Below are 26,103 nucleotides of genomic sequence, written 5' to 3'. Positions count from 1 at the left end.
ACTGACATTTGTTAGAATCTTCATATATTATACATATATTTGGAGGTAAAGTGTAGGAATTTTAGCACAACAAAGTGAAAGTTTCAAGTCAATACAAAATAGCGTTGATTGCGACAAGTGCGATTTCGCTGAAGTGTCACGGCTTTCATTCCATACAAAGTACGGGCTCGAAATTTTTTATATGGCGGAAAACTCCTAACACCGTCAACAAAAAATCGGAAAAAATCAAAGATTTTTTGTAGTCTTTTGAAATTTGTACTTTGTTACACGGCCGAAACGGACTGATGGTTTTATGTCTTCAACCGAGTTCTGTTATCATCTCGGGCTCGATTATATGATTATAACGCACGGAAATTTAAAAAAATTGCTAATTTTCATAAAATCACCATTTTGGTAGTGGATTTCAATAAGTTCTATACGGCTCTCGAATGACTCCGAGCTGTTAATTTTATACTTAACATCTATCAAAAGAAAGGCTATCGAACTGTGACAGCTGACAAAACCAAACTCTGCGAAAAAGTAAACTCAAACCTTGAAGGCGCTGGACAAATGTGTACAAGTTAAAAAGCGTCTTAAAAATTTGCTCATCCACATACACAAAGCTTCTTCTCTTTTGTCACAAAATAGATTTTATTTTATGTTCGACGAGAAATTCAGAATTTTGGCAAATTGCCTCCATTGGTTTGCTGGGTGATTGCATTTTAGATCCCCTGACATTCTTACAAACATACATTTGTATGTACATACAAAAATTTAATAGCTAAATGAAACTGACCTTCATAATCAAACAACTGGGTTCAATAAATTGTCCTCGCAATTGAAATTCTTAGCTTAAGTTCAAACACGTGACAATAAACGTCACAGGTCGTTAGATAAAATCGTTTATTAAATAGGCAGATGGTCAATAAATATTTTTAGATTCTCCTTCAAGAAACATACATATTTTCATTGGCCATCGCTACTCAATAATTAACAGTATTTCCATGCAAGAAAATAATAAATGATGATGAAAGTAGCTTCAAAGGGTTGAATGATAAAAATTATAATAATAAGCCTTAGTAGCAGCTAAAAGATCGCATATAAAATGATAATTATGATTTTGCATTTTTTCAAAATTTTCTTCTTCGACTTGCGACAGCCGAAAAACGCAGTTTTTTCTAAGGAAAACAGTATTTACTTATCTAAAACGCGAAAACAAAAATATTTTTGTTTTTTTAATTAAGTGATTTTCTCGCCAACACGAATTTACGCAGCGTCACGTCGCGACGTGCCCCCAAATTTTTGAAGTAAATGTGTATTGGTTATTTACATATGGCATAGCATCTGCACATAAATAAATTTATTTTTATTGTCTTTCAAAAATGAAAAGGTATTTATAGTATTTATGAGTTATTTTCGTTGTCAAAATATTTTTTAAAGTTTAGCTTTAGTTTTGACGTCAAATTTAACCATTCAGATATCCAGAGAAGAATGTCCCATCCGCCTATCCGAATTTGCCATCAGCATTTACGGTGGTTCGCTTACAAATAAGCGAGTTTATAAAGAAAGTTTTAAAATCTAAACTTTGTGCTACAAGGTGCAAAAAATTTATCACCTTATAGACGGAGAGCTGGTAGGTGGGAGCATATGCCGATGACTTGGTCCTGATGGTCTCAGGTCCCTTCCCATCAGTAATGGCTGAAATTCTGGAAGGTGCACTGGCTACACTCAGCAGATGGGCCGCCAGTTGCGGTCTCAGAGTCAACTCTGACAAAACGGAGTTGATGCTATTCACCAGAAAATACAAGCCTCCACCTTTTAAGCTTCCTAGACTTAACAACCAGTGCCTTACACTTTCATCGGAAGTCAAAAAATGGGGCCTCAAGCCACGTGTCGTACTTTGGATGTACAACTTAGTGGTTCTGCCAATTTTGACATACGGTTGCCTAGTTTGGTGGTTAGCTCTTCAGAAGGGCTACAACTTCACTAAATTAGAGAGAGTGCAGAGAACTGCATGTGTAGGCATCACTGGTGCCTGTAGGACATGTCCCACCGCTGCGCTCAACGTTATTCTCCACTTAATTCCTGTGGATCTGCAGGTTAAATCCATTGCTGCTCAGAGTGCTATTAGACTGAAGGAGTTTGGCCTTTGGAGACAACTCCCTGTAGGGCATAGCAGCATCTTGAAGCAGATCTCCCCTTCCTTCTCTGATATTCGCACCGACCTCTCCATCCGCAAACTGTGCTTTGAGGGTTGTGCTAGGGCTATCTTTCCGAGCAGGCAAGATTGGAAAGAGGGGAGAGTTGTTGCGGATATAGATGCCTCTGTTTTCACTGACGGATCCAAAATGGAGTCTGGAGTGGGAGCGGGGGTCTACTCCAAATCAGCCAGCATTTCGGTCTCCTATAAACTGCCGGGGACAAGCAGCGTCTTTCAAGCAGAGGTCTTCGCGATCCTGCAGGCATGCAAAATGCTTCGGGATCGCTGTTGGGAGGGAGACATTAAAATTTTTTCCGATAGCCAAGCTGCAATCAAGGCACTGTCGTCGCCATATTGCAGCTCTCTTCTCGTGAACTCCTGCAAGGAGGAACTTAAACGCCTCGAACGTGCAGGAAACATTTCCCTCATCTGGGTTTCTGGGAACAGGAATATAGAGGGAAATGAAATTGCCGATGAGCTTGCCAGGAAGGGGGCGGCAGAACCGAATCCAGCTGCCCTCTTCTCAGACATCGGTATCCCCTTGGCCGTCGTTAAAGGGAAACTACACAACTTCTTTCTAAGAAAAGCGCAAGACAGATCGAGGTCTGTCTCATCATGTGCCATTTCAAAAGCACTATGGCCTCAATACGCTATAAACAGAACGGTTAAGGTAATGGGAACCCCCCCGCCATTCAATTTCCAAACTCATTGCGGTGATCACTGGCCACTGGGTGATCGGCACTCACGCGGAGAAGCTTGGAATTCCGTACAACCCCCATTGCAGAAGCTGTGGGGATCCCACAGAGAAAGAGACTGTGGAACACTTTCTCTGCAGATGTCCGGCTTTGGCGGCTAGGCGCTTGAGATTCCTCAGCGTCCCCTTTGGGGATGACTTGATGAAATTCTCCAGCCTAGATCCCTTTTCTCTCCTCCGCTACATCAACAGCACTGGATGGCTGTAGACGGTCTTATCTCCTCCCTTAATCCTTTCACAGGTAGTGGTCCACTTTATGGTATCAAAACGGCACGTAAGTGCTACTTGTAGTGTACCTGGGCTACTCTTGCCATTTACCTACCTACTTACCTAGACGGAGAGCTGGCTACATAGATAGTGCCCGCATCAGGTGCATGGCTAATTTATATTGAAAATAATAGTATTAGTGTAGACGAATATAAAAATGAATGTCTGCCATTGCAAAACTGGGGCGCAAAGGGGGGATACGCAGTGAAAGGGGTGAATTTTGGGTGGGAAAAAATTCATAAGGTACAGGGATTCTATGTACGGGAAAAGTTTGGTTATATATTTGAGAAAGTGTAAAAAATTGGCAGACATTCTGCGAGGGGCTAACTCGCCGGCAAACTGCGCTGAAGATTGCAAAAATTAATTAAAAAAAATAATAAGGTACATGAATTCCAATTATTGTATTTTAAAGTTTAAACATTCCAAAAGTCATTTACAAAATGGCAGACAAAAAAGTGAGGGCTAAGGCCGCGGCAGACGACGTTAAAAAGTGCGCTACACATCAACATTTTTAGTCACATTCGCAATCCGAATCTGATTCGGACGTGATATCTCCTTCGCTATCGCTATATTCATCTTCATTTGATTCGCTTTCTGCATTAACGTCTTCATCGCCTGTAACAGAACACAAAGCAAAATGATTTTTAGACATTTAATAGAATGGAATAGTTATATGATCTGTGGATAAATATATTACCTTCGTTTGTTCCAGGATCAATAATATCTTGTATTGTACTAGGCAGCTGTGGTCCGTCGAACCATTTAAATGTATACTTTCCCTCTAATAATATCCATCCGCAAGTTTTTGGTCGTAAATATGATGGAATTTTCTTATGAGCGTTTTTCCATATTGTAGCAATATATTTGGTCCTCATTTGGCTAGGAGGCAAAGTGGATGAGTCAAAATTCTGCAATTTTTTTTTTTTTGGAAAGGTTCCTCCAAATCGTTGACCTTATAGGTTTTTAAAAATAAGGGGAATGGAGCATCATTTACGGAGCTCAACAACGGAAAGTTGTACAAATTACAGATAAACTTTTCAAGAATCGGGAAAACAGCGGTTTCATCACAGTCTTCATGTCCAATTTGACCGAATGCTTTTTGTAAGTCTTCATTTTTCTTTAAAATCTGTAAAGGACGTTGCTTTCCCTTGCGAAATAATGCGGGATTAAAATCGCAACCAGTTAAAGCATGAAATCCTGGCAGACATTGACACATTATCTCGCCTAACTTTTCATGCAACGTCGATACGTCAATTATTCGTTGCTTATTCCAAACCCCTGCTTGAATATAAACTTTGCTATTGTGTTGTACGTAAATCATATTAGCCAACATAATAATTAAAATATCCGTATCTGAGCATTTTATTAGAATGTTCGCTGTTGACTCGATATTCCACGCATGATATACTATTTTTGAATCCGCCTTTTCATGCAAATCGAATGTAAACTTATCATTTTTTGAAAATAATATGCTTTCATTCACAGCTTCATATTGATAACAGTTATCAAAATTGAGTAGCAGTTTTTTATTTTGAAAGAATGGAATTAGTTCTTGATTTTGCCAGGTGACGATTAAAAATTTCACGAGTGCCTCTTTGAAAAAGCTATTTCGGAGTTCTTTATTAAAGTCTGATGGTCTTGATTGTTCAGGTCCAGAAATCACGTACATACGATTACCAGAGGAACCGCTTCGCTGAGATCTTTCGTAATCTTTGATAGATGGTGACCAATATCTATCAAAAATTACATGAATTTCACAGGCTGCATTGTTAGTCACCATTTGAAGTATTTTTTTGGAGATACTTCCGAATGTTTTTGGTAAATCCTTGATACAATGTATGAGAAAGAATCCGTCTATTAAACAAATGTCAGTGTAGCTTGGGGCTGTACTTTGAACATCTTTTTTTAACGACTTCAACGCAGATGCCTCAATGTACGTGTGGCCTTGTGGTGATTTTGCTACTTCCAATTGATTGTTCTCTGTACAAATTGATAATAGTTCAATTATTTATACCGAGGCGTAATTAAATTTCTTATAATAACAACTTTCAACGAATATTGCAAACTTACCGTTATATTTATCCAAATATTTATTTTGGATGGATGTAAATGCTTTATAGCAAAGTCGATGATAACCCTGACACCGTCCACTATTTCTGGTAACACAATATCACTGTATTTCAAATCAAAAGCGATACGAACTTTAGAAATATGTTGGCACTTTTTTCATTTGTCTTCTTCGAAAATTATAATTTTTTCACTGATCATGCTACAGTTAAAAACGCACTTCTTCCCACTCGTAGCCATGATGCAAACAAAATCAAAAATATTGAAATATAACGTCTCCTCTCTTCTACGTTTTGGAATATTCTAAACTCTCAGTGGCCTTGTGCGGCATCACTTTGTACTGCGTCACTTGCTCTATTATACACGAAAACATCTGCTTCCCCCCATCAACATTTACATTATATTCCGCTCCCAAATATACCTATATACAAATCTGGGACCTTATACCTGCGACAAGTTATTTGGCTACTTTCGCTTTCAAAATTTTGTGAGCATTTACCTTCACTTTTCACAAGTGAAGAAACCAAATACTGACTAATATTAATTAATCGTTTAAAATAAATTGATATACTTATAAACAACCATAATATTAACGTTGAAAAGAAACAAATTGTTTATAAAATTCCCTAAAAATAAAAGTTATAAAATAATGAATTTCATTGATATACATATTTCATAAATATCGATAATAATTCTTCTGCACTTAAATATCAAGAATGTGACTAAAAATGTTGATGTGTAGCGCACTTTTTAACGTCGTCTGCCGCGGCCTTAGCCCTCATTTTTTTGTCTGCCATTTTGTAAATGACTTTTGGAATGTTTAAACTTTAAAATACAATAATTGGAATTCATGTACCTTATGATTTTTTTTAAATTAATTTTTGCAATCTTCAGCGCAGTCTGCCGGCGAGTTAGCCCCTCGCAAAATGTCTGCCAATTTTTTTACACTTTCTCAAATATATAACCAAACTTTTCCCGTACATAGAATCCCTATACCTTATGAATTTTTTCCCACCCAAAATTCACCCCTTTCACTGCGTATCCCCCCTTCGCGCCCCAGTTTTGCAATGGCAGACATTCATTTTTATATTCGTCTACACTAAAACTATTATTTTAAAAATAAATTAGCCATGTACCTGATGAGGGCACTTTCATGTAGCCAGCTCTTAGACTATTAGTGGAGGATTTATAATTTTTGCAAAAGGAATCGTATGTCAATCATATTTGACACTTGTGAACTAGGCAGATGCAGTATAAAAAACATGCATGGAGCGCGTAAGCGTTAAAATAAAGATTACCATCACTCAAAATCTTTTTTATTATTTTGTAAAAAAGTTATTCAAAAAAAATTGGATGATTGATTATGCGTACGGAGATTAACCTACTGAATGATTTTGGTGACGAATAAGAACAGGCATTAAAGAAAATTAAGTAACTTGGTGTTCTTAGATAGCCAAATCGATTAAAGATAGAGTTAAAGATGAAGTTTTGATATCTGAGAACTATGAAAAGTGCTCTTTTGTATCTCGATAACACGTCCATAGCACAGGCTTTCCAAGCTATATTCAGATTGCCTAAGCTCAAATTCAGTTGATAGCAGTCTCTAGTCAATGTCAATATTTATGACATCTGATCAGTAAAGTGGCTGCTAAATAGTATTTGAATCTGAAGATATGTTATATGGCTCTAAATCAAAGACGTATGCAGGTAAAATATGAGGACTTAGGTAAAATATTTATCAACAAAATTTTAGATTTTTCATAAAAATATTGGTGAACGGTATTATTTTTAAACTTGTACTTATGTATATTTTATAGATTTTACTTAAAATTATTTAGTGATCCTTATTACAAAAAAAATAATAATAATTGCTTGCAATATAAACTTGTGGCAGCTGTGCTGAATGCCAGCACAAGAGGTTCTTGATAGCCGAATTAATAATGATGCAGGGTATCACTTCATCCTTAAGACTAGTGTAGGATCTATCTGATTTATATTTATTGTTGTTATTTTATTTTATTGTTTTTTATAACAATATATTTCATTCCATAACAAAAACCGCATAAATCCAATTTCTAAACATTCATCCAATTTACGTGAAAATTTCACACTTTTTACTCAGAACTTTTAGAAAATTTCTGTACATGCAGTTCTATAGCCTCTTTAATTCTAGTACAAGGTGGCGCAAAATTAAGTTGCTATAATTTTTGCAAATGAAGTCGTACATCAATCGCTGACCTAGACAGCTGCACACTGACCTATGCAAACAGACATGAAGCAAGATCAAAAACAAAGTTTTCCATCACCCAAAATAATTTATTTTTATTTAATAAAAAGATTATTCAAAAATAAAAATGGATGGTTAATTTTGCGCCACCTTGTATAATAATGTGGAAATTTTCGTTGATTTTTGATAATTTTTTCCTCAAGATGTTGCGCATTTTCTCCATATGACGAATGGTCAACTTTTTTTACATCGAAAAAATGCGCAAAAAATTTTCGAAACTAAATGAGAATTTCGAGCCACTTCAAACTTGCCCTTTATTATACTAAAATTTAACGGACTATAAAACAGCGCGCACAATTTTTTTTTTTGATTCTTTCTAAAAATTTTAAAATTTTAATGAAAATGTATTGAATTTGTATAAAGCTTATGCAAAGTCTGAAAGTTGTATTAATATGATCTTTGTTATAAAGCGAACGATATTTTTCATAAAAAATAATTGAAATTAAAAAATAAGTAATTAATTAGTAAACAAGTATTGCTTTTTACTTTTCGACCAGTTAAAAATATTAAAAATGTTAAATAAAGAAAATTGATATTCGATTTAGGGTAAGTAAATTTTCGTAAATACACCTATACACACGTGTAAAGGAAAATATTTACATATATGCATTTGTATAAGTATTCTGGCCTCATTCCAATTTATTGCATCACGCCATATTTTCTAGTCCCATACATGAATTGCATGCAACAGACTTTCAAAACCTATGAATTTTATTTATATTTATATTTATGTAAATAATAAGTATATACAAAGATAAATCCCCCAATAGATTAGTTTATTTTTTGTGAATAAATAAAAAACCTAGAATTGTATCATGGCACACACCCCCAAAAAAATTGTATGTTCCAAACAGCTGTTCACCTTCACTCAATCGAAATAAAGAAGGCAATCAACGATTGAGTGCGTTTTTTGTTTTTCTGATCAACTGATTTCGGAAGGCATAAGTATGTATTGTATGTATATATGTAAATATAGTATACACTGTCATAAAAATCTGTCTCTATGGAAGCACCGAAATTCAGCGTTTTATTCATAAATGACGGCGCATTCATTATTGTCATGGCTTTTTGGTTTATTTAACAGCTTCCCAATGACACCATCTCTAGCGACGCTATATTGGAAAGCTGCGGTGTTCCTGACAACGTTACGCTTCAAATGAAAACTCAGCGGCAAATTTAACATAAACAAAAACGTTCGACAGGGCTGCCACTTATCGCCGCTCTTGTTTATAACAGTTCTTGATGGTGTCTTAAGCTGCAGAAGCACTGCACTGAAGACTAAATCTGAAACTTAGTGACCCAGATTACGCTGACGTCATCTGCTTTATGACTCACACATTAGCTGGCGCCACTGCGAAACTTCGCCAACTAGAAAAAAATGCAACCGCAGTCGGTCTTAAAATAAACTGTACAAGAACTAAGCTTACGAGAATAAAAAAAATAAAAACATCTCCTCTGGAACTTACTACCAACGAAAACGCCATCATTACCTAAGATGTGGATGAGTTCTGCCACCTCGGTAGCCAAATCACAAAAGATAGTGGTGCAGTTGCAGATGTGGCGGTTCGTATTTGTAAAGCACGATCTGCGTTTCATAAGCCTTGCAGACAGTGGCGCTCTCGCACCCTGTCACTAAAAACAAAACTTTAAATTTTCAATACCAACGTAAAATCTTTCCCTCCCACGAGAGTTCTTCCATCGCCTCCTTGAACCAAATCAGGCACATAACGACTGACAGTAATCATTGGAGAACATTTGTTTGCGCCCTATGTTCGGACTAGGAGCGATTATGATTTTTATCTTAAATAGTTTTTTATTTTCAATTGAAAATGTCATCTTCATGTATAATTTATCTACGAATAAAATAGTACATATATAATTGTTCATTCCACCTTTTCTTGCTAGAAACAGCAGCGAAAACAGCGACGTCCTTACTGGTTGTAATATTAGCAATGCTCACCCAATACTTTTAATCTTAAAGTGTGAGTACTCTCACTTTTTCGCAGTCGGAGGCAAATATATGTATACATATACATACTCGGATATATAAAATGTTTCTAACTTAAGCTTTATACAGCAGACATTTTTGGTAGTTGCATCTTTAATGGCCTATACAAGTTCTCCTGATCGCCACTCGTGCATAGTCATGGTTACACACATATTGCCTTATAAACAACTTTACGATTTTAGCTTCTTTGTTGCGTTCCGAAACATTTGAGTCAAACATTTCCCGGTTTTAATTGCTTTTTTTTTGTTGTTAGTTTGTCGTCTTGATTTGGAGACTAATCTACGCTTTTACTCGTACATTTACTTTTCAATAGTAATGGAAATATGTAGGCCCGTGAGCATAGCTTCCACATACAATTACATACATATTTCTATTGTATATATATGTCTATATAAATAGAAATAAATATGCATTATCGTCGTAATCACTGCAAATACTTGTAAAAGCATTGGAAATAAAAACTTTTGTTTTCTTTTGGAAATGTCTAATTTTCATGGCTGAGAGCACAGGAACTGACTTTGAAAGTCGTACGCACCAAAATATTGTACGAGGGTGCATTACCTTGGGACCAAAGCTAAATACAAGTATGTAGTAGTGGATGGATGCGTGAAGTAATGGATATTAAAAATAAGAGTAAACAACCTTGTTGTTGCTATTATATTTGGTAATAGCATGAACTTTGTTTAAAAATATATGAGTTATGAGCTTTACGAAGTTTGAGCATACAGGGTAGTCCATTTAAAAATAAAAAAATAAAAAAACAACTAATTAATTTTATTCATTTACTCGAAAGCGCTAACATTTCAATTATTTATGGCACACGATTTTAGTAGCAATATGATTTCGAAGTAATAGGTTACTCTAGCTGAAATTTGTGCCGTATGCGATATTCCTCAAAAATATTTGCAGCTTAACCCTAGGAAAAATTAAAAAAATCGGTTATGTTTTTTAGAGAAAGGGCATTTAATACTTGTTTCACAGTCGCACTCCTAGGGTCATGCGCTGATTAGTTATAATTGCTTGGCTGATGCTGCGCATGAGTTGGTCTTGCTGACAAATTTTCTACACCGCATAGGAAGAATGGCCCAAAGTCACAGAAATTGAATGCTGTAACGTTTTACGAAGGCTTCAACTTAGCTTACCGAACTTGGAGTAATGAACTCTACTTCGATTACCTTGAGGCTGCATTGGCAGCAGATCTGGGTGATAAGAATTAAATGTGTAAATGATTGCCCCTGGAATTAAAATTATTTGAATCGCAAATATTTGTTTAAAGCACCTTTCTGGTGTAGAACCTCGAAAAAATCTATTTTTTTTCATGTTATGATAGTTTATACTTGCGAATTTTTATATTGAAATTCGTTGTAGTTTAGACCTTACAGTCCTCTAAACCGAGACCGGTTTGGAGTCCAACGCCCAGGGATAACCGTGTTTTTCTCGAAACTATTTTTTCCGAGTTGTCGTTGGTATTTTCTCAAAAAATACTGAACCGATTGATTTGAATTTTTAATATGTTATTGAGTAGACTTGTGGCTCTCACGGGTAGCAGAATTTTAACTTTAGAATCAATTTTTCTATTTTAAGAGCGAGAACGTGAAAAAATCCTTTTTTTTCTGTTTTTCCAATAAACAGATAAAATATCTAGAAATTTTTTTTTTTGTAAATCTGCTACCCACCATAGCGACATATCTCCTGATGAATAATCGACCGAATTTTTTTTCCCAAACAGTTACGCCAGTGACATGTGTTACGTCAGGGGAATCGATGCTCAAAAATATTTTTCTAAAAGAATTCTTATTCGATTACTTTCCCTTTTAATGAAAAATGTTTAACTCCGTTTCCTCCATATAACTGTATTATTATACTTCTATGTATGTATATATGTACATATACATATGTATGCATGCATTTTCTTTCAATAAAACTTTCGGTTCGTACAATTTCCCCGCCATGTACACCACAATCAAAAGATAATAAAATAACGCTTATACCTGCGCTTGAGACTTAAGTGGTTGCTTTTGCATGTGTATGTGTGAATGTTTACTAAAGGTTTACTTGCCATGCAAGCTAAATTCCATATCGTCCGCCGCATATCACAAAGTTTCTAGTGTCAAATGCAAACTTTAGGTCGTCACACTCGAAAGCGTCTGCATTTAGCCCACAACCGAGGAAACCAACCAGCCAACCTGCCAAGAAGCCACACCGCACGCATGCGCACACACTGATCTAACACAACATTGCAAACACGAGACAATTTTCTTTTTTTTTGGTTTTTGGCTTTTAAACTCAGACTTATTTTGGAAGCGCATTTATGTCTTTAATTGTTTTACAATTTTTGAAAATTGCCATAATTTTGGAAATGTTCGAGGTTGCGACGCCTAAAGCAACGACGTAAAGGTATCGCAAGTTTTCCACTCCTTTTGAACTCAATTCGCTAACGTTTTGAGTGTTACGCACTCAAGTGTGTCCATAAGGCGCACAACACTCCTTGCAGATCGCATAGAGACCGGCGCATTTGTGGCTCAATTATTTATTTTGCGGAGCTCGTACTCGTAAAAGCGGGAAGCAAAGTCACAATAAACGAAAAAAATGCACACAACAAAAATTAAACGAATTCTTGTAATAATGGAAAACAAAACGAACCGTAAAAGTGGCAACTGGCGAAGAAGTTACCAACGCTCATTTTCTTGGGCAATAACTGCGAAGAATTTCAAATCTATGGAACAGTCGGAGCGCGCACTTCAAACGATACGGTTGGAATTCGGGAATGCCTTAAGACAAAGGGACTTTAAAAATACCATTTAAAGGCAAAAAAGATTCAATTGTGCACAATCGTGCGAAAAGGACATATGGATTATATCAGAAAAAATATAAATAAATTGCTAAGTGATTTTAATGTTAAAAAAAACCCCACTTGTATGTGTAACACACAACTAACGCAGTCTGCAAACAAAACTGAAATGCTGAAAGTGAAAGAAAAAATTTATGAACTGTAAAATGTATGCAACCATTTATAGTACACAGACACACTTGCCATACATATGCGTTACGATTTTTATGGTATTTGGTGTTTGGTGGCCTACTCCCGCCAAGGAAAAATCTACATGCTCCGCTAAATATCTGTGTTATAATATTAGTAGAAAAGTGATAACTCAAAAAGTGTCCGAAACTGATTTCAATGAAGAATAATTCAAATTTGTGCGAAAGGAGCAAGGCAGAAGAGCGCTATTTTGATTAACTTTTCGAAAGAAATTTAAAAATTATCTTGATGAAAGTTGTTAAGGTGTATGAAATTGCTATATCTACCAGTTTACGAATATAGCCAAAAAAATTAACCAATTCATACAAAAACAACTTAAACTCAACGACAATTGAACGCAGCAAAAGGATACGACTTTCGATTTACTTACTTATAGCTATTAATTTGCTGATTAATTTGCCAGTGCTGATAAAATGTAAGTTCCTGACGAAGGATTACGTTTCTCGAGTCCAATAAATAACTTCACATATTCAAAATAGGAGATCTCGCACAATCATCACAAGCAAAATATGCTTCATAATGTACGCACCTCTCACATAATGGATATCTACAAATAATGGATATCTCTAAAGCAAGTATGTTGTAGAAACCCCTGAACCTTTCTCTACAACATCTTTTTAATACCTCGTCTTATGTAAATTTAAACCCCAGCTTGTTCTGAAGCAATTTCGGCAATGGTGCCCTATCTTAAGCTTTTTCTTCGTTGATTGTCGCCTATTGTCGACTTTAACTTCATTTAATTCTTCCAACCCTCCCAAGAGAAGATCTTCCTCTATTTCTGCAATTAAATAATTTTTATACGATCTCTAAAATTAAATACTATTTCAAGCAGCTCTCCTTCTCTCAATTAGAAGCAATGTCCTCACTTATTAACTTTTTTCAACTATTTATTTACAGCAAAAAGTTCAATTTCACAATGTCCTCCATATCCTTTCCTCTGACATCACCAGGAAGGCTGAACCAACACGTTCGTTGGACATACATTTTCTGGTATATTTTCGATGTATTCGATGCTCATCTTTTCACCGTCTGTAGTATGTGTTTTTAACGTCTGTAGTATGTGTAACGTTTTTTTCTAATAGCGGTCGCCCCTCGGCAGGCAATGGCAAACCTCCGAGTGTATTTCTGCCATGGAAAAGCCCCTCATAAAAAATATCTGCCGTTCGGAGTCGGCTTGAAACTGTAGGTCCCTCCATTTGCGGAACAACATCGAAACGCACACCACAAATAGGAGGAGGAGCTCGGCCAAACACCAAAAAAGGATGTACGCGCCAATTATATATATATATATAGTATGCGCCATCAGTAGCTGCTAAAGCGCCTCAAATATTCCACGGTATATATTTTTTTAATGTAGAGCTTAAAGTGTGGGTTTTGCCCATAGAGATTGTTGCAATACTGCGTTGATTGACGCAATGTGGCGTCACTTAATCGTACTATGGCGACCCAGTTTCGCCGAACTTTTGCCACCTCCTGCGGCTGCTCGACCCTCATACGTAAGTTTTTCGATCTCCACACGTGAAAATGTGGCTCGACCAAAACGTATAAGTGGGGCAACACAGCACCCACATTGAAAAGAAGTTTGCAAGAATCCCCACTTTTTTCAGGCGCAAAGCGAGGCATTTGCTTCCGCGTCGTGATGTGTTACTGACTAAAAGTCAAGATTTTGGGTGCGATAAAAGTCGAAATAACCGATGATGCAAAAAGATAAATGTGTGTGGTTCAACCTGTATGCCAAGTTGCTAACTGTCCTTTATGAATTTGCAATTTCAAAAAGATTTCGCGAAATTTTAAAGCTACTATTTGTGTTCTCATACATAGGAGTATATACTAATATATCATATACATATGTATATGTATGTTTATATAACACATTGCCCTCATTGCCGATCATTATTGGCATATCGATACACATTTCGACACATGGCAAACTTACATATGTAGATATATATGTGCGTATGTATGCATTTACTGCTATGTATTCATCTAATTACGTGCATTTATACAAGATATACACACACGATCTTACGTACACGTACAAGCATATTTCTGTGCACAAAAAATGCGATCAATTCGCGTAAAACATTTTCATCAAGTACTTATTGCCAACAGAGGAAGCTTAACTGATTGTGAAAGAGCTGGAAAATAACACAAAAATACCAAAAAAAGGCGCAACAACAACATAAATAAAAAATACAAGGCAATATTGTACGCCTGCGCAATAACCAGATAAAAAAAACAAGAAAACATAAACCGTCTGCAACAAAAACAACGTCAAGTCGTGCATCGAAACTGTTAACCGTTTTAGTTTTCCAAGATTTTGTAATAATTTTTTGAGCGTTTCCACTTGCCTATCGAAGTGTGGTTAGTGGCGCTTGTGGATGTAATACCTGCCTACACATATACATGTGTGTATGTATGCACTTACACTTAGCGGTGCGATCAGCTCAAGCAACGCAACGCATTCTGTAGCCAAACACCTGTTTTAGTGCCACAACGGTGCGCTTCTGCATGAGCTCGAATGAGGAAAATGTTTACATTCAAACGTGGATACGAACACATGGGTGTGTGTATTTAGCGATATGAATGTTTATTCATATGTATGCATATGAGGACTTGTATGCACGACAACGATTACATCCGACGAACCTTGAAATCATTGTCGTCATATGCGCGTAATTTCTTTTGCCTCGAAGTTTCTCCACAAAGCTACAGGGTTACTCATTCTGTACTTGCAAATACAAATTTTAATGCGTTAGTAACGTTGATTTTTAGATTGTTTACATATTAATATTTTATATTTACCTATTCAAAAGGATTTTGATTATTAATTTTTTAAAGCTTCAGAAATAGGTTAATAAACTAATTCACTGTAGCCAGTTTATCAATGTCTCAGTCACTTATACAAAGTGGCGCAAAATTAATCATCCGATTATGTTTTTGAATAAATTATTTGCTAAACGGAAAAAATATTTTGAAAATCGTTATTTTTACCTTTACGCGCTCCATTGCTTGTCTGTTTGTATACTGAAGCAGTCTGGTTCACAAGTGTCAAATATGACCATTCGAATTGATGACGTCGAGTGATTTTTCTTTTACTCGTACATCACGACAATGCACCAGCTCACGCCTCAGCAGTTGTGGTCACAAAATTAATGGAAATTGGGTTCCAACTCGTTTCTTATTTCCCCTATTCTTGAGACTTGGCTTCCTTGGACTACTCTTTGTTCCCAATTTGAAGAAGTGGCTGGCGGGAAAACGATTTTATTCAAATAACTATTTCAGACTTGAACAAATCCTATTATTCGCAAGGATCAACTAACTAGAACAGCGTTGGACGAAGTGTATAAACCTAAACAGAGACTATGTCGAAAAATAAAAAATGTTTAACGCAACTAAGTAGTTTTTAGTTTTGCACCGACTATTCAAACAACCCCCGTGTGTGAAGTAGGTGAAAGTCTTGAGTTTCCGGAGATATCAATTTCTTCCCATATCCCAGAAATGATAGTTTTATGTGCTAAGATCGTATTAGAAAAAAATACCAGTCTAACGATTAGACGCGATAGAAGTGAGACCTTCCGTAAAACAAACTGAGAGAGAATGAGACGAAAGCAGCATTAACAACGGGATAATTATAGGTTCATTATAATATTGATATAAAGTTCATATTTTATTTTCTTCATTTTATTATTATTCATCCTCAATGTTTTCAATTTCAACCAATGATACGAGTGGCTTATGATAGCTAAAATATGATGTTGTCAACATATCTTTGAGATACCGCGTCAATTGTTGTTTTTGATCGTGTTGTCGATTCAGTGCGATTGGTACACATTTTTAAATTGAATGCTGTATTGAGAAAGTCAATTAAAGGAACCGCTGTAACCAATGCAAAATTTACGTTAAAATCGCCACATAAAATGATTGGAACTTTATCGTAATCTTTTCTAAGTATCCGCGATACTTCTGGTGTATACTTTATTAAATTTTCGTGAATGAATTCCGTGATGCTATTTATTGATTGATTCGGTGAAATATAAATTGCCACAATTAAAACTGTTTTTCCATTGCTCAATCTGGTTTCGCATGCACATATTTCTCCCACTTTATAGAGCTGAACAGACAGTGATTCTAGTTGCTGTGCATTCAGATCTATCTGTGGAGTTACAATACGAGCACCGTCATTTTGATTGTGGTATATTGCAACACCGCCTGCAATTGCGGTAAATATTTAAAAATGAAAATATTTACGAATATAAAAATACGGACGCAATACAGCACACGCGGTTGCTATTATGAGCGTCGTAACGCGTATATTACACAGACGTACTAACATACACACAAACATTCGTAGGACGCTTGGTCTAACCAAGTATTAGGTAGTGGTATACTACACTACAATACTCACTATACTAGCGTGGCTCAGCAGTACGCAGCCACAGACATATACGTATATCAACATATAACGCTTCGTAGTGTCGCTTTTTCGTTTCATCGAGTCTCAAATCACTCCCAACGATTCTAAAGAAGTTTTCACTTCAAAAAAACAAAAAAACTTAAAATGTCTGTTATTGTAAATAACAAACGACTTTATTTTTATTGAATACCATATTTTGGAGAATATTAAGCACAGCTTGGCATTTCTTGCTGCTTCAGAACAGCAGGCTAATCGAAGCTATTATACAATAACAATAGCACTGCGAAGCACAAAAAGTGAAACCCTGTACGCACTAACATCGCTTTGAATTTTTGTGCAACAAATTGTTTTTACTGTTTTTTGTAGTGTAGTGTGGCGCATCTAAACGTGGCTGATTGTGGTGGTGCGGTAGTTCGAAAAAGTCAACGCGTTTTTGACATGCGCCAAGAAATGCCGTAGAAACAAAAACAAGAAAATATCAGATCCATCATGCATTAATATATATGTATGCGCATTGAAACAAATACTTATATATTTATACAGTTACATGTTTATGGCTTTTGCAAAAATTGGAGCAATTTGGTTCCACATATCCCGATTTTATCATTTTTATTATCATTACTTTCTTCGTGCATATCTCACCAGTATCTCTGTAAGGCTATTTCTATTGTTTTTTTTTTTTTTTTGCTGCTTGGTTTTTATATACAAAATTAGAAATTATACCTATTAATTGTGTTAGTTTTATAAAATACTTTTTTTATATGCTTAGTGAACATTTTTAATTACCACTTTTTCTACCATTTCTTATTGCACATGCAAAGTGTGTCACAAAAGTTCCCGGACTTGTGCAAAATTAAGAAGACTAAAAAAGATTTTTGCAAATATGATTTCTTTTGATCAAAATAGTTACCTTCGAATTCTATACACCACTGCCATCATCATCAGCGTTTCCTTTATCTACCATTAGAGCAAAAGACCGAAACTCACGACACGTCTGTGCACGGTCAAAAAGCATATCAAAGATTTAATTAACTCGGTTTTGGAAGTTTTGAGCAGGTTGGCGTTCGTCGATTTTTGAACGTCTTTAAAGTCTGCAAGCTAGCGGCTTTCATGACGAGATATAATATTTCAAACGGAAAGAAGTACACGGAACTAACTCTGGCAAGCACGTGAAGTGTTTGGTCACAAATTTTAACGATGAACCGGCGCCTTATCGTACGCCAACTTCTATTTTCAGGGTATTCTGTCTGGTCGAGCTTGATGAATTTGCGACAGTAGAAGCTTCATAATACCGAGGTGGAACACAGCATGAACAACTTGACCTCTTTCAATGTAAAGCAATGAAAATTTCCGCTCTTCTTTTACAAATCCACACAGAACTTCAACGATTTTTTATGGTTGGCAGCCGCTCTTTCAACTTCCTGACCTTCTTTAAATTGTTTAAACTACTCGAAAATAGAGGTACGAAATAAAAACTCATCACCATAAGCTTTTTACATCCTTTGATGCGTCTCGGATGTGATTTTGCCGAGTTTAAAATAAATTTTTATATTGGGTATTTCTACAAAATTAATTTTTGGCATAAATTAATTCAAAGTACTAGATATTATGAACTGCCCCTCTTCAGCCCAGTTATAACTTATTCATAGAGACGACTGCAGATTGAAAAAAACATTCAATGGTCTGATACTATGATTTAGATGCTGATGCCCAAAACCGAATAGTTTACTTCTCCCTCAACCTCATTGCTATTAAGATTACTTGGCAAAAAAGTTGATAGCATCCCACACGAATTTTGTTTAACTGGATGGAATTTTGTGTCGATCTTTGATCGGATAAGCGGTCATGGGGGACAACAGCGGCATTTTGAAGAATTCCTTCTAGTAGCGCTAGGCATACAGGGCGCCTCACTACATTTAAGCAAATGCTATCGCGCACTTAGCTACACCGTTAGCTATACGAATATAGCGACTGTGCAGAACTGTTGAACTATCTTGCATTTTAAACCTACAGTTGGAAAATTGAAAGGCGATTTTCAGTTAGATAGATAGATAGTTTGCGTTTACACCCTTTATTGTGCATCTGGGCGAGCTATTCATCCTATTTCTAGCGTGCGTCTTAATGTTGTTCCACTTGTACACTATTAGAAAAACTTTTTCTATTATTTGGATATTCGAACCTACACACCTCCGAATAGGATGGACGCACCAACCCATTCGGCTAAGGCGGCCATCGAATTTTCAGTTACTTATTGTTATTGTTGTATCTATCTTTGAGTTATTGTTATTAGTTTTAGTTTGTTTGTGAGAGGCATAAATAAGACAAATGTTTTGCGTGTTCGGCGATTTTCTACTAACAACTCTTGGCTCTCCTGGACTCTTCCATTGAGACGATTGGGCTTTTATTCCGATGTCATAGCCACATACCCATGATTCGTCACCAGTTATGACCCTTTTAAGCAAATTTGGATCATCGTTGACGTCATTCAACAATTCCTGAGCGATGCTCATGCGACATTGTTTTTGGTCAAAACTCAGCAATTTTGGAACGAACTTCACTGCCACACGCCTCATGCCCAAAATATCCGAAAAGATTGCATGGCATGAGCCAACCGATATGCCGACATCGTCAGCAACTTCTCTAATTGTGATTGAACGATTTTCGATAACAATTTTCTTCACTTTCTCAAAATTTCATCGGTTGTTGATGTGCTGGGGCGTCTAGAGCGAGCGCCGTCATTCACATCTTCCCGACATTCTGTGAAAAGCTTATAGCACTTGTAAGTATTTTTTTTACTCAGCTTACTGTATGCCACTGTCAACATTTCAAATGTTTTTGAGCACTTAATTCCATTTTTTACACAAAATTTGACGCATCTTCTTTGATCCATTTTTTCAATAGCAGAAAATCGCAGAACACACTTGTCTTATTTATGCCTATGTGAATCATTCTTCGCTTTGATTAGAGTGGTAACCGCCTCTTTTAAGTTCAACAAAGCACGCCAGACATTTCGGCTCCAATCCGAAACACCAAATCCTTCTCCACCTGATCTTCCCATCGCAAGGGAAGCCTTTTGCAAGGCTTATACAGCTCAACATTCCATCTGCAGTAATCGCTGTCGCCAACAATCTTCTGCAGAATCTTTCTCTCGAATACTCCAACGCTCGCCCCACGAACATTGTAACTTCTACGCCACAAAATAAGATGGGCTTAATGTGAAACTTACCTTCATTCACCTCCAGCACCATTCGTTTCATTTCTTTATCAAGTTTTGAAATTAAATTCGCTAATTTTGGTTTTATTACTTGCGTAACATTAACATATCTTTCAATTATCTTCCCACTCGTCCCACAGCATGTGACCACTTGAGTTTGTGAATCGAAGCTGATACGCCATGAAGCGCAGACGCAGCATCAAAATTCCGTGGGCTGTTAACGCCCCGCCACAGCCGGAATATTTCCGTTATAAATGTAGATATCAAAGCTTATGCGATAATCTAGTCTCCTTGATGCGCTGCACGCTACTCTTATGGCTGATCATGACCACAATATTGCTGGTCGTTGTTCAAGCGGAAGGCTGTCCGCCGTCAGACGCCATTTTGCCGTGTCGTTGTTCGCTGCGCGGCAAGGAAATTCAAATATGGTAAGGCACGCAGTCCATGGCTTTTATCTGTATCTAATAGTTTTTTGAGAGCGCATACTCACACATTCTTATGCTCCTAACCCCAGGTGCTCACACAGTAATTTGCCACAAATAATGGACGGCATTAAGGCGGTTGAACGCAACATAAAAACACCTATAGATGAATTGGTATTGGAGAATAATCAATTACCAGCATTGCCTGGCCGCTTCTTTGGCACATTACAGATCGTACGACTTATGCTACGCTACAACAGCATCGAACGCGTATCTAACGGTTGGCTGAACGAGTTGGAGAACCATTTGGTGGAGGTTTATATTGTAGAGCCACAGTTGCGCAGCATACCGGTGGAGAGTTTGAATGGTATGATCAATATGATCGCGATCACTATACAATCCGACGAGTTGAAGTATTTACCAGACTTCTCAGGCCTACTAAGTCTCACCTATTTGAGCGTGCAGAGTAGATCACTAACGGAATTGCAGCCGCACTGGTTTCGCCATTTGCCGAAGGTACAAAATGTGCACATTAATGGTGGCCCGAATTTAATACGCCTAGAGGCGGGCACTTTCGATGGTCTAATATCCCTGAAGAACGTCGACCTCAGCCGCAATTCGCTCAACTGGATACATTTACGGGCGCTCAGCCGATTACCAAATTTGGTGAACCTGAAAATGTCCTACAATCAAATTAGTGATGTGGGCATGGTGGGGCGAATCGTGAAGGATTTGGGGAATTTGAAAAAGCTGCGTTTGGACCATAATATTATAAATATTATAGAGGATGGTTCGTTCGTAGACCTGCCGCACATGTCGGAGTTGCACCTGAACGACAACCGCATTACCGAGATTCAGTATGGCGCCTTCTTACGCACACCTATGCTAAAGACCATCTACCTACATAATAATCATATACGTCGCATACACCCCGAATCTTTCCTGCAGGCCTCCGGCAGCGGCGTGGAGACTATTTACGCGTACAACAACGAAATTGAGCATGTTGGCGAACTACGTTCTCTGCTCAATTCCTTGCCTGCGCTAAAATTTCTTGACATGAGTAACAACTATCTGACTGATGTCCCATTTGGTGCGCTACGTGGCCACGGCACACTGGAGCAGTTGCATTTAAACAATAATCTGCTGCGCACAATCGAGCGCGACGCACTGATGGCAATGCCGGCTCTGCGTGAGTTGCGCATGCGCAACAACAGTTTGTCCAGCGAACTGCCAATGCCTTTCTGGAACTTGCCTGGACTGAAAGGTTTGGATTTAGCAACAAACGATTTTCGATCTGTCGATTCATATCTCTTAGCCGGGCTTCCCTCGCTACGTCGGCTTGACCTAAGTGAGAACGGTTTAGTAAAGTTGGACCCGACTACCTTTATACACAATCCTATGTTGGAGACCTTGAATATCTCTTATAATGAGCTGTCCATTATACATTCGGCAACTTTTCGTAATTTAAATCGTCTCTTCGAGGTGGATGCGAGCTACAATCTACTAACTGATATACCCGGCCTGCCGAAGATTGTCGAGCGTATTTCCATGCGTGGCAACGCTATCTCAACACTCCCATTTTCCATTGGTAAATCACTAAATCTGCCAAATTTGCGCATGCTCGATCTGAGCGTTAATCGTTTGGAACAACTGCCCAAGTACGGGTTCCAAGGCATGCCCCAACTGCGTGTACTTAGCTTAGCTAATAACAGACTGCGCTCGTTGGATGACACTGCATTCATTGGCGCTGCACGCCTTGAACTCCTGCATCTTCAGGACAATGGCTTGACCCACATAGATGACCGTGCATTTTTGTCACTCGCGGAGTTGCGTAACCTCAACTTGCAGGGCAATAAATTGGGCTCCATTACCGACAATATGTTCTCAAACAATTCGCGACTAGAACAATTAGATTTATCACGAAACCTCATACGCACCATAGCGCCCGCAGCTTTTGAGGCTCAGCGTTCGCTGGAGTATCTCGATTTATCGAGCAATGCGCTGTCTGATATCTCGGTGAGCCTCTCTAATCTCGCAAACCTGCACGATATAGACTTGAGTTACAATCAGATAACACGCGTGCATGCAGATGTTGTGTCTTCGTGGCGCAGTGTCGTGGAAATACGTCTGTCCAATAATCTAATTGTTGAGTTGAAACATGGAACTTTTCGCAATTTGCCAAAACTGCAGTATTTAGATTTATCCAGCAATGAAATAAGCTCGGTGGAACCGGGCGCCTTGAAAAATCTACCAGATCTGCAAGAATTTGTGTTGGCCGACAATAAATTGGTGGAATTGAAAGATCACGTTTTCGAAGATCTACCCAACTTACTAGCTTCACATTTCCAATATAACACATTGCGCTACGTCTCGCCGGATAGTTTCTTCAACTCGCCTTCCATGGTCTTCTTGAATTTGTCCAATAATAATTTCCATAATATGGAAAATATAGGACTGCGTGCGATGCGCAACTTAGAGGTTTTGGATCTGTCAACGAACGGTGTTCGCATGGTTAATACGATGCCACTGAAGTCGTTAAACTGGCTGGTCGAGCTGAAGATGGATAACAATCAGATATGCAAAATACAAGTAAGTACAACCTAGTAGTTTTGGCTGAAGGTCAAATAAACAACTACAATGGATGGAAACCATGTCTTCTTTTTTTACTAATTTCGAGTTAAAAATATTGGAAAAAATCTCGTAAAAATAACTGAAATTTGTTTATGTTAAGAGACCTGAAATATTTTTTCTTCCACCAGGGCGGACCATTCGAGACAATGCCACGCCTGCGTGTGCTCTCGATGCGTAACAACCGCCTGCGTACAATTAAGGAGCGCACTTTCCGGAATTTACGTGGCAATATTGCCATACTGGATGTGGATGGTAAGCAGGCATAGTTTTCTACACTAATCTTACTAAAAATAATTTCAATAATTTTTTACCTTCACTATTTCAGGTAACCCCATAAACTGCTCCTGCGAAATGCAATGGCTCTCTGTTTGGCTACAAGAGACCAATTTTCCATACCCAGGCCCAAAATGTCAAGACGGCCGACTGTTGCGATCTTCGCGCATCGACAGAAGTCTCTGCACCAATTTCGAAGATACCAACCAACGCACCGGCACAGCGAGTGGCAGTAGTTTAAGCAACAACAACGCCAATCATCTGCCTCTCTTGAATGAGCATGGTGATATTTTCCAACGCGACTTGCAGGAAGAGTTTAGCGATGACTGTGAAGTATATGAGATTCCACCTGGAGAGCGTCCCTTAGCTGGTGAAAGCGAATACTTTTACGATCAGTACGTCGACTATACACCAGCTAACGAGACGAGCTCGTATGCTTCCACAGACGCACCAAATGCGCATTCGAACGCGGCAAGTAGTTCAATTTCGAGCTCAAAGAAAAAGTCTCCCATTAGTTCCAACATCGACTTAAATAACACCGTTTTAAACACCAATTATTTCAAGAGGCAACCACATCAACCTGGCGCGCAGTCTAGTTCGCCATTTACGTTTTTTGGCTATCCCATACCGTCACTGAGTTTGGGCCGCTTTTTTGGCGCTGGGCAGCGTGGACGCAAGGATCGTGGCGAGAGTACTGGCAGCCCGGCGAGCAGACAAACAACAGCAAGCTCCACTGAAAGCGGCCTAGCTACAATGTCAGCCACACATCGGATGCATACGCCGCACGGCAAGGTACGCATGTACCAGCCGAACAGTGCCGAGTTTGAGAAGTACCTGAATCAGCCAGATTCGCAGAACCACGATGTATCGGCAAGAAACCGACAAACTACAACAATTGCCGCCAGTGCTGAATCCAACTCCGATGAGACGACTAGTAGTGAAGCGCCAAGTAGCGTCTTCAAAACCGCTTTCCGTGAGCCGACAAGTGTGGAGCGCGGCGGCTTTCGACCGATAGTGCCTGAACACGTGGGTGGCTTTATGCCCGTGCACGATCCGTCAAAGCGACGCGGGGTTGTCGAACCCATACCAACACCAACAAAATATGCTACTAAGCATACAGAACGCAATTACATACCAATGGTACCCATGCACACCGAGAGTAATTTCAGGCCACCAGGCCGCGAATCCAATTTGAGGGCAACATATGCGCCTGCGACAATTACTACGCTAACAACAGCAGAATCAGCAAGTGAAGAGATCGAATCGCAAACATACTACGTAACTGAAAATTCCCTAGAATTGACTACACCGCATCGGATAATAGCACCATATGCGGCAACAACCGCGCCAACTCTCACTACCAGCAGGACGAATACGATGAGACAAACAACAGCCAGTGGCACTCAAAATTTGACCCCAGACGTGGTGACACCAGCCACCACGCCAATTACTTTTCACACCACGACGCCTATGACAACAACAATAGCTACTTCTACAACGCGCGCAACCCCAGTGACCCAAGCGCCAGCGTTTAGTATGGAAGAGAGTGATGCGTTCGATGCTGAGTTCTATGATGACTTGGAGGCACAATCAGTAGGCATACTTAAACCGCCACCTCTCGTGCAAACAACTACAGCAGAGACTATATTACTAATACCACCACCAGAGGAGCATGTCGAGCAGATCAAGCGTCATTCTTGGGTAACAAAAGCACCAACAACGGAGAGCACACCAACAAATCACGTAAGTGCTAATCAACCAACTACGATCGCAACGCCAACCGATATTTCACCGCGTCAACCGCGCCCATCAGGTGGCCGCTCCATAATCACTAAAGTGCACACACCACAAACGGCAAACCAACACCTACCCACAGCAGAAGAGTACCATCGTACAACTCCGCATAATGATGGCGCACATAAGGGCGCAAGCCCGTTAGACGATCAGCTAGCACTGCAGCAACAGCAATTATTAGCAGATGCTCAAAAACGTGACTACAATGCGTTCGAGGCATTAGACGCCGAATCTGTAGATACGGCGGCGACGGCCTATCAGCAAATAGAACACGTAGATCGTAAGGATGGCATGGACTGGTATTATGAAAGCTTTAAGAAACCGCGTCCGGTAATGGCTTCCGGAAACAGTTTACGTAGTAGTACAGATTTTGTTCGGAATCAGGGGAGCGACGGAAAAAAAATGCGCCGATTTAGGTATGAAGAGGTTGTATGCAACTTGGCGCTAGTGCTCACAATGCAATTTTGTATTCAATTTAAGTAATTTTAAGTTGCGTTAAGTTTGATTACTTTCAAAACAAAGATTTATATACATTAAAAAAAACGAGTGCTCGTTTGAATAATTAACAAGGACTATATGTAAAATATAGAAATAAATATGCAACAATTTTCTTCACTATAGCACTCCACGCTTTAGAACAATAAATTAAAGGTCTGTATATCAAAGTATTTTGAATAAGTTTTTGAATCACTTTATATTAGCGTTAGTTATAGAAATCTTAATAAGTATCCACAAATAATGTAATAAATT

At 38.2% G+C, this 26,103-nt stretch overlaps 1 protein-coding gene across 1 annotated transcript; it reads left to right on the top strand.

Annotated features, from left to right (window-relative positions):
• Window positions 1-20,413: 20,413 nt before the first annotated feature.
• On the top strand, window positions 20,414-26,049 carry LOC128860621 (protein artichoke). The gene is made up of 4 exons (XM_054098253.1): window positions 20,414-20,661; window positions 20,748-23,244; window positions 23,415-23,538; window positions 23,612-26,049. The coding sequence occupies exons 1-4, from the start codon at window positions 20,414-20,416 to the stop codon at window positions 25,834-25,836; spliced, it is 5,094 nt and encodes a 1,697-aa protein (XP_053954228.1). The 3' UTR covers window positions 25,837-26,049.
• Window positions 26,050-26,103: the final 54 nt, after the last annotated feature.

The sequence above is a fragment of the Anastrepha ludens genome, chromosome 4, assembly GCF_028408465.1.
Source record: "Anastrepha ludens isolate Willacy chromosome 4, idAnaLude1.1, whole genome shotgun sequence".
Taxonomy (NCBI): domain Eukaryota; kingdom Metazoa; phylum Arthropoda; class Insecta; order Diptera; family Tephritidae; genus Anastrepha; species Anastrepha ludens.
This window is presented reverse-complemented; position numbering and strand designations above follow the sequence as displayed.

Coding starts and splice junctions, on each gene's coding strand:
- LOC128860621 (XM_054098253.1), top strand. CDS start 20,414: ATGAAGCGCAGACGCAGCATCAAAATTCCGTGGGCTGTTAACGCCCCG. Junction 23,245..23,414: donor ATCAGATATGCAAAATACAA/GTAAGTACAACC, acceptor TTCTTCCACCAG/GGCGGACCATTCGAGACAAT. Junction 23,539..23,611: donor TGCCATACTGGATGTGGATG/GTAAGCAGGCAT, acceptor TCACTATTTCAG/GTAACCCCATAAACTGCTCC.